The following is a 9019-nucleotide window of genomic DNA, read 5'->3' as shown; positions in this document are numbered from 1 at the left end:
TTTGATATTGAAAACGTGATTTTTGGACTAAAAATAAGTTGTTTTGTATGAGTCTTTATTGAAATAAAGTATTTTTTTATTTTTTGAGGCCATCTCACTCATTTTTGGGGCCTCTTTTAAGGCTCAAGGAGGGGGGGATGTAACTCGGAACCCCCGACCCCCCCGTGGTTACGCCACTGCCGGGAGTGACCACGGTGATAACTTTACGTAGTTAACCGCAATCCACCAATGTGCGAAATTCCAGAGAGGAAAAATCATTCGCCTTAATACTTTTCAATTTATGTAAGACAGTTATGAGTTCTATTTCCCGTAGAAGTTAAGTCAAGCAGTCAGCGATGGTTGGAGTAAGACAGAAATGAGTAGCGTATCTACTTGCTGGAAATATCAAGTTTAAAAATTAAGTATATTTACTTGTATATTTTCCAATAATGTAAGAGTAAGGGCATTAAATATTTCACAGGAGTTCAAATTACGTCGTAGAATAGTACCTACTCTGTGCTCTTGGAATCGGAACTGGTAAAATAGCGTACACATTGGATCGAATATGTTTTTATAGAATTATCACAATTTCTTTACAGAATTTGCATCGAGGATATTGAAAAATGCAAATAATCATTGAAAAATTAATGTGAAAGAGATAAAAATTATGATACCCGGTGCGAGATGATTTTACAAATATTTCAATGTCACATTCGACGGGTCAAAGATCGTTCGAAAAATCCTTTACCTGTGAATCTCTCGTGGAAAGTGCTAACATCCAAAATAAATCCATAACATCAATAAAATTACGAGATTCGTCATTATGTGGCCATACAGAGGACTTTTTCGGATGAAATGGCTCCATACCCACCGCTATCGATTATCAGCTACGCAGCTTTGCAGCCGTTGCTAGGACGTCGCGGAAATAAACAGCCGCATCAAGTCAGCGGCAAGCGGTATTGCCATGGCGCGTAAATATTACCCCCGACGAAATATTTGCTTTATCAATGAACCAGTACATATAGTGGATAGCATTTCTGGTACTGGCCGTTCCGTTTGTTGTGACAAGAAGAATTTCACCCGTACACGTATGGATCGCACTGCAGGTAGAGATGTAAGTTCTAGTTTTCATAAAACTAACTTTTATGGGAAGTATAATAAGTTTCCAAGAGAGTCAAAAAGTCACATTTTAAGAAAGGTTTCAGATGAGCAATTACAAGATGAAACAAAACAAGCGCCGAAGCAAAAAAGGAATACACGCAGCTTAAAGAGCTGTATTGCTTTTGAGCATGGTGATGACAATATTGACTGTACCCACGGACCAAAACCATTGGCCAGTTCACCCCAAATGCTATCCACCACGAAGACAAAGGAATGCCCAACTTGCTCCGATAGTGACAGTGAAGTGTTTCGACATGATCCCAAAACGAGAAAAAACCACCAAAACAGTTCGATAGACATGAAATTACTGATGGAGGCCATTAACAATTTGGAGAGATCGGAAAGCAGCTCAATTAGCTCATCCAAGAGGAATACCAAAGCGGCGAGAACAACGTTCACAAAAGAGCAACAAAGCAGAATCGAACGTGAAAACAGGATTTTGTTGAGTAAAATCATTGAGAGACACAGGCCTCGAATGATTGTCGATCCACCTCGGCCAGTTATTCACAGGTCTAGCTCAGCCATCAACCGGAAGAAACAGCAAACGGAGATAGATCGAATCAATCAGGTGAGTAAGGAAGCAGTTTTTTCTACTCCATCTCTGTTACTCCCGCTCAGTGTTACGAGACCATTTAGCCCCGAAAAATATGTAATTAGTCGTGAAAAAGTAATCAAAATTGTTAAATCTATCATATCACAAGGTTTATTTTCGAAGTAAATATTCATATAGGCCCCTTACAGATTACAAAGGTGTGCGAAGAGTGGGATGATATGTGTAGTCTGAGGTTAAAAGCATTGTGATGAACTGCCACCAAAGTTATCTTTCGAATAAAAACTAATCTGAATTATATATGTTCTTATCCCAATCTGAAACTCATTCAAAAACATTTTTCTTGCTAAAACTCAAATTCAATTCATGGATAGCTTCAAAGAATGATTGATTCCATTTTTTCCATATTAAAAGGAATTTCCCCGATTTTTTTTTCCATACATGTAATGATATTTCCCAATCTCCTTATCTCCTTCTACTCATAATCTCCTTGATGGACGTCATATTATTCCTTTATTGTTCAATTTCCTTTTTTTATTTTCTGCAAATTCCTATAACTGGTTATGACCGAGGTGGAAATCACTTAAATAGATAGCATATACAAATAATAAATTATATCTAGCGACTTATAACCTAATTTCATAAATAACCAGAAGAAGGGTTCACCTTTCCTGTTGGTCAGATGCCCTACGTAGTGGCATGTCTACATATTTGGAGGGCCCCACACACAGGGTCGGCCTTAGCAGGTGCGGGGCTAGGGGCGAACCTTCAGTGCGGGGCCCTTCACTTATAATATTAAACTCTATACCCCATCTACAAACTCCTTCAACTACCTAGCCGCGCCCGCTCTCACTCATGTCAAGTTCTCTCACTCGTTGTTATCACTCACACGACACAGTACTGTACTGACAAACGCAATTGCACAATAAAAATTACTGCATTATTATTCCTTTTTCATAATATTATCTTTTGTCTAGCACGGACTTAACAATACAGTAATAGTTGAAATTGCGTTTTCAAAACTATCGTATATTTTAATTTTTTTTCACGAACGCGGGGCCCCCCAAAGCGCGGGGCCCGGGGCGGTCGCCCCTGCCCACACTATATGCCTGCGAATCTATACCTTGCAAAATTGACTAGGGATGTGCGAGTAGCACTTTTTGATCTCGAGTAGAGTATCGAGTGGAATTGAAAACTATTCGCGAATATCGAGTAGAGTTGAGTATGATAATTTCTGGACCAGGCAATACAACAATACATGCTCCGATATATTCTCTTGTTTCCAATCCCATTATAAATTTTCTATTCTGAATTCTTGATGTTAAAAGCAAAATACAATGAGGAAAGTTGATGGTAATTGTATCAGAATTAGAAGATAAATGAACTAATGTGTCTTAAACAGCTCCATAAATGAATGAACCTCTGGTATTATGTCGACAAGTTAAGTAATATATTTATCCAAACTGCTAAGAAGAGCCCTAAGTAAAGGCATTTTTAGAATTATAATAAAGATTATGAACGTAAATAAATCATTAAATATTTGATCCTTTCATATTCTCATGCAGAAAAACCAACTATTTTATATACTTAGGCAGCAGGTTTTGACGTCTCTATGTAATAGTATTGCTGCCTGAAAATTGTCTTTCGCTACACACTTGTATGGCCGGACAAGTACTCTCTTGCAAAAATTCGAGAACCTTGGGAATTCTTATTAAAGATGACATCAACGATTTTTATGGATCTTAAATCTTCATGGAATTTAATTGGACGAAGCAAATGAACTATAAAACTTAGCTTTAGCTTTGTAGATCAAAATAATTCTATATTTCTCACGTATTTTAATCAACCTCAGCAACTCTTGTATTTTAAGTTCAACAGAGAAACTAAACGCACATTGCCGCATTGGCATTGCCGCAGTCAGACTTAACGCGATCGGCTCCCTTGCTTTTAGTTCAAATTCTTAAAAAAAAAACTAACGGAATTTTCTATTTCTATGGCCACTGCCCGTACATCAGCGTGAACCTATGACTATTTTTATTTTTTGCGTTTCTTACTGTTAATAATATGTAAGAGTGCTATCAATATTTGCATCCATATTTTATTCAAATAGGAAAATTTTCTAAGAAAAAAAATCGCGTTCTTCATACATTAAAACTGTATGAAAATATCTAGGAATTTGTATTAGCTGTGAGACTGTGAGGAATAGAATAAAAATTCAAAATAAAAAAACGAAGGACTGACAGTAAATATACTGAGGGAGAGCTGAGTATTTGCTCTCTCTGCTTGATGTTCGAGAAAAAGATATTTATACCAGACAAGCATTTAAATCGATTTTCCGGGTAGTGTTTCAGTTTTCCCTTCCCTTCATGAGCACGCTCATGCAATTCATAAATAAAACCTTTTATTTTCCAGGAATTAGGATGGATTTTAGCGAAATAGGCAGGAGCGGCGGGCAAACAAGCTATCGCGAAGTGTTATGCGAGAGGTGTTTCTTTTAATTTCTTGCTTGAATAGCTGCGATCAGAGTTCATTCCTAAATGATTGTTTACGACATACATTGGCGTAAATTATTATTCTGAAAAATATTTATAACAGAGAATATTTGGTGATGTATTTTTAAGTATTTTACCGATTTAGGTAGGTTTCCGTCGAGTAATTAAGAAGCGTTCTTGCATCCTCTCCTTCCTTCGTGTTATTCCGTCTTCCATAAGTCTCTGCAAGGATTTCGCATGTTGACGACCGCGAGGACCATGTCGACCTCGCTGCCATGAACCCCTTCTTTGCGGACCCCTAGGGAAGAGATGTTGCAATTCCATTCCATTCCAATAGTGTTTTTTTTTACGTGACACCATCGCGTGGACTACCATTCGTCTGGCTCCTAGCCTTCGACCTATCTGGCATGGGTACCAGGAGTAATTGAGAATTAATATTGACAGTGCAGATCTAGGGGTCATAGGAACGCGCAAGTTCTTCCACCGCGGCAAGATTGTAGACTAAAAGAAAGGAAGTTCATATAAAAATATAAATATATTAATTATGGAAAGTTATAACATCAAGAATGCTCCTAATTTCTGCTATTCAAACGACTGTTACCGCACACTCTAACCGAACCGAGTGAGGTGATATGACAATTATTAACTAATATTAGATCTCATGAGGAGGACAATATATTTTCATGAATATATTCTCGTTAGGGAACCACGAGGGCAAAAACATATTCTCAAATTCAATGCATACAGAACAATAGAGAAGAAAAATTATGTAATAAAATAATGAATATCGACATTATAATTTTCAATTCTAATATAAAATTATAAATCATTAGGTTTATCTTGAAATGGAAACAGTAGCATGTCATCCCTGAGGTTGAGTCACGAGTCCGAGCTCTAAACATCGGCAGAAATGAAATTTTTAATCCGGTGGGAGCCCCGAGAGAAGTTTACCCTCATAAATCGTCATTTATGTGGGTAAAATTTCTCAAAATTTCTATTATCATTTGAACGCACAGTCGGTTTTTTCCACATAGCCTCACCATCCAGCTATCTGTCTTTCCAAAGAATGATGCAACAAATGCTGAAAACAGTGAATAAGATAGTATTTGGGCATCAGTGTTATTTTGCTCCTGGTATCGTTTGATAACTATACAATTTTAATGGGATTTTAATTTGGTAAAAAGAACAGTTTCGGCCCTGAATCCTCGTGTTGATATTTAGCGATATCCAAAACTTCTGCCGAATATTCCATATTCGAGGAATGGAGGAATATTGAAAAATAAAATTGATGGCAATGTGTTCTTTTATTTGCATATTTTTTTAAGAAATTGAAAAGGAATTTTATTTTTTGCCAAGTTTCCTTCCCAAGTTCCTGGTGTTTTTACTTCAAGTGTCCTGCTTTTAAGAATTTCAATCAGGTAACCTATTATACAATACTGAGGAACAAAGACATACGTGATTGACGGAGTGAAGTGACGGAGTGACGGCCCAGTGAAGGCCATAGGGGAGATAAAAATCTTTCAGGACACAGGAAGGGAAAGGGCATGTGCACAATACTGCGCTTGGCCCTTGTCATGGGCGCACCCACCGAGGGGCAGGAGGGGGCAACTGCCCCCCTTCTCCCTAGAAGCAAAAATCGCAAATGTCTTTAAGGAAAATAATATTTTTTCAAGCAAATCATTTTAAAAACTAATAAAGAGCTGTTACAGTTTCCTTAAAATGCTGGTTTCATTTACCTTTTCCATGCCTAAATCTTACCTATAACTTGAACAATTATGGCTTGCCCCCGCCTAGTTTTGATCCTGGGTACGCCCTTAGCCCTTGGGCCTGACTTGGCTATCTCGGTGGCTTTGTACTGACAAGTGAGTTTGAGTATTTGTGAGTGGACAAGGGAAGAGTAAAACGAAGTTGGAGGCACTGGCATCGATCCTGTGGGGGTCGTAGAGGACGCGTCCCCCAATATTTGATACGTAGGATATGTCCATCAGAGAATTTAATGAGGTTATTGTGAATTTGCGTAAGTGTGGGAAATGCTTTGTAACCACAATTTCCATGATTTATTATCTTTTTTAATTCCTGGGTGTGGGACTCCGGACCCCCTTCCACTGGAAGTTATTCCATACCCCCAGGCATCCCGGAAGCCTGTCCCCCACAAAATTTTTACCGCAATCGACGCCAATGGTTGGAGGATAAGATGGGTAGGGAGGTAGGCCGTACGCCGAAATAGAATCAGGAAAAATAGGTCTGCAAATGTGAGTACCAATCATTTTGTACTGACTTCCACATGAACCTATCTCACACGTTGACAGTTTTAAAAAATGTAATAATGGAGCCATCGTCATCGATGAAAATACCGTTCGAAATACCCCTATGATGAATCATCACTTTCTTGCGAATTAATTACCCACTATAAGTTTCCCGTATCCACCTTTTCAATAACTTTCATCATTTCCTAGCTGCATTCTGTCTCTTGATTGAGATATCTAAAACACTATGGCATTAAAGCAATGAAAAACTAAATTGTCTGGATTGACTCGTTAGTTGGTCACCCTTTGTTGACAACCACTCATCCGGCCAGATGGTGGTAAATTATTTATTAATGAACTTGAAAGATAAAAAAGAATATGATATCATCAGTTGTGTAAAGGCCTGTTTACACGGTACAGTAACCCGTACGAGTTAATGTTAGCTTGCGTGAATGATTTCTGTGGACCGGAACGGAACATGTACGAATAATATAAACCAAATTAAAACAAGTTCTATTTTCTGTCATGCATTCGCAGAAGTTGGGTGGTTACACGGTGCATTTTCGTATTCATTCACGCGTTCGTGCATTTTGATAACTAACTCGTACGGGTTAATTTACCGTGTAAACAGGCCTTAATTAATTAAGATATCAATTGTTAAAAAAATAAATAATAATAATTTTAATGAAATGACATTGAAAAATGTGTTATACCAATCTTATGTCATTAAGAAATCAATATTTCTGTAATAAAATATTCTAGTTATAAGTTTCTGTTTCTCACGTATATAGGTGAGCCAAGGCTCACCGGTACAGCAACTAATCGCGCATTAGGCGCGACTATGACGTGACTATGTTGAACGTTTTGCATGATAATTCTCGAGGGAGAATCAATTGAGGGATTTTTATTAGACGGTTATTATTATCCGTATTCTTTATTTTTCAGATACTCCTGAAAAAAATTCAACATGCAAAACCGACGCTCACCACAAATCGTGGATTTGGTCGCACTTATTATTGAAGATGGTCCACCAGAAGAGAATCATCGACATATTTTCCCATTGACTTTTTTATTTATTTTGTGAGATAACTTGAAGTCATTGTACAAAAAGTATGATAGATAACATATGACAGATAACTTTGTATGAGTAATTTGGAAAATAAACAAGTATCAGCAATGGCAAATAGGAATTCCGTAAGATCAGAGAAATGATTCATAGAGGAAACTACAGTAAGATCCTTCAATTCAAGAGGTGGTACTTAGAGGCGCATTTGGGGGGAGGGGCACGGAGGCACCTGCCCTCCCAGACGCTTACAAAATAGACAAGATTTTTAAGACGGTTATCATTGCTTTTATTTTGTGTATTACGGAGCCTCAATAATTTAATTTCATATTAAAATAAAGAGACTATTTCGTAAAGTTGCATGTTATTTTTAATTTCAAATTTGTGAAGACCAATCGCCTGTCAGGACCTTTTGCCCCTCCCCCCCCCCCCCCCCCCCCACCCAGAAAAATATCCTGGATTCGTTCTTGATGGTCATCCAAGTTGTCGACCTCTCTCCGAAAATTCGACAACTTTTAATATGTTCCACAACATTGGTCATCGTTTCAATCCCTACATTTTCCTTCGGTGTAGGTCTGCTAGGCTTATTTCCTAACTCGTGCTTATGAACGCCGTAATGGTGGGGAATTGGGAACAGGAACCACTGCTACTGTCAACACTTACGAAAAGCGAGGACTATACGATCGAACCCCCTGCCAGTGGCGTAGCCAGGAATTTTGTGCGGGGCGGTTCAAAACTAGGGGGAAATTTTTTTAAAAACAAGGTTCTAAGTATAGGGTTTTAAACTAATTATATCACTTTTAATAACCGAAAAACTTCATTTTTAAAGAAATCTCTTGTAAATACATGATTTTTCAATATTTGGTTATATTTTGTGATGCAAAGTAAGTGTGCTTTTATATTTCAAGGGGAGGGGTCCGGACCTTTATCGGACCGGATGAAGTACCTTTATCATTCTATTGGTTAAGTGGATTTAGCTTCTACTTTCACAGTCATGCATCACAGCGCTTCTCCTAACCCTCATATAGGAGACTTTTCTTTATAAGCTTAAAAATATACTATTTGTTATTGGAATATGGGATCCAGAAATATTTATACCAAATAATTATTCCTATCGTTTGTCCTACACATTATCCTTCTTTCTCCCAAATTATAATGTAATGAGCTTTACTATCGCTTCTTGCTGGAGAAAAAGACGATGTATCAAGCCGTTATTTAGTAATTTTGTAAAAAGTCAAACGCATTCACGCATATTTTTAAAGATGATGCATGAATTATTGAGACTCTTACTTAATTTAAGTGGATAAATTGAAATTTGATAGAATTTTAGTCTTAAAAATTTCTTGATAATGCATAGAATGATAAGGGAAATTGGTCACCTTCAAACGGGACCTTCAATTTTGCTCGAAAGTCGGAATCGTGTCAAGGCCTCATGAGCGAAAGATGTTATGCCTGCACGAAAACAGAAGTAAGGCATAATTTCTACGGATAAAAACTATTAAACAATGTTTCAACCTCACATATCATT

General features: G+C 37.5%; 1 protein-coding gene across 1 annotated transcript; it reads left to right on the top strand.

Annotated features, from left to right (window-relative positions):
• Positions 1-927: 927 nt before the first annotated feature.
• On the top strand, positions 928-7612 carry LOC124162195 (cilia- and flagella-associated protein 97-like). The gene is made up of 3 exons (XM_046538635.1): positions 928-1093; positions 1178-1708; positions 7374-7612. The coding sequence occupies exons 1-3, from the start codon at positions 944-946 to the stop codon at positions 7446-7448; spliced, it is 756 nt and encodes a 251-aa protein (XP_046394591.1). The 5' UTR covers positions 928-943; the 3' UTR covers positions 7449-7612.
• Positions 7613-9019: the final 1407 nt, after the last annotated feature.

Source organism: Ischnura elegans, chromosome 7 (genome assembly GCF_921293095.1).
Source record: "Ischnura elegans chromosome 7, ioIscEleg1.1, whole genome shotgun sequence".
NCBI classification, from domain to species: Eukaryota; Metazoa; Arthropoda; class Insecta; order Odonata; family Coenagrionidae; genus Ischnura; species Ischnura elegans.
The sequence above is the reverse complement of the archived record's forward strand: the minus strand, read 5'-3'. Positions and strand labels throughout refer to the sequence as shown.

Excerpts from the sequence above, each read along its gene's own strand:
- LOC124162195 (XM_046538635.1), top strand. The coding sequence starts at position 944 with ATGGCGCGTAAATATTACCCCCGACGAAATATTTGCTTTATCAATGAA. Across the intron at positions 1,094-1,177 it reads ATCGCACTGCAGGTAGAGAT|GTTTCAGATGAGCAATTACA; the intron begins GTAAGTTCTAGT and ends ATTTTAAGAAAG. Across the intron at positions 1,709-7,373 it reads AGATAGATCGAATCAATCAG|ATACTCCTGAAAAAAATTCA; the intron begins GTGAGTAAGGAA and ends TTTATTTTTCAG.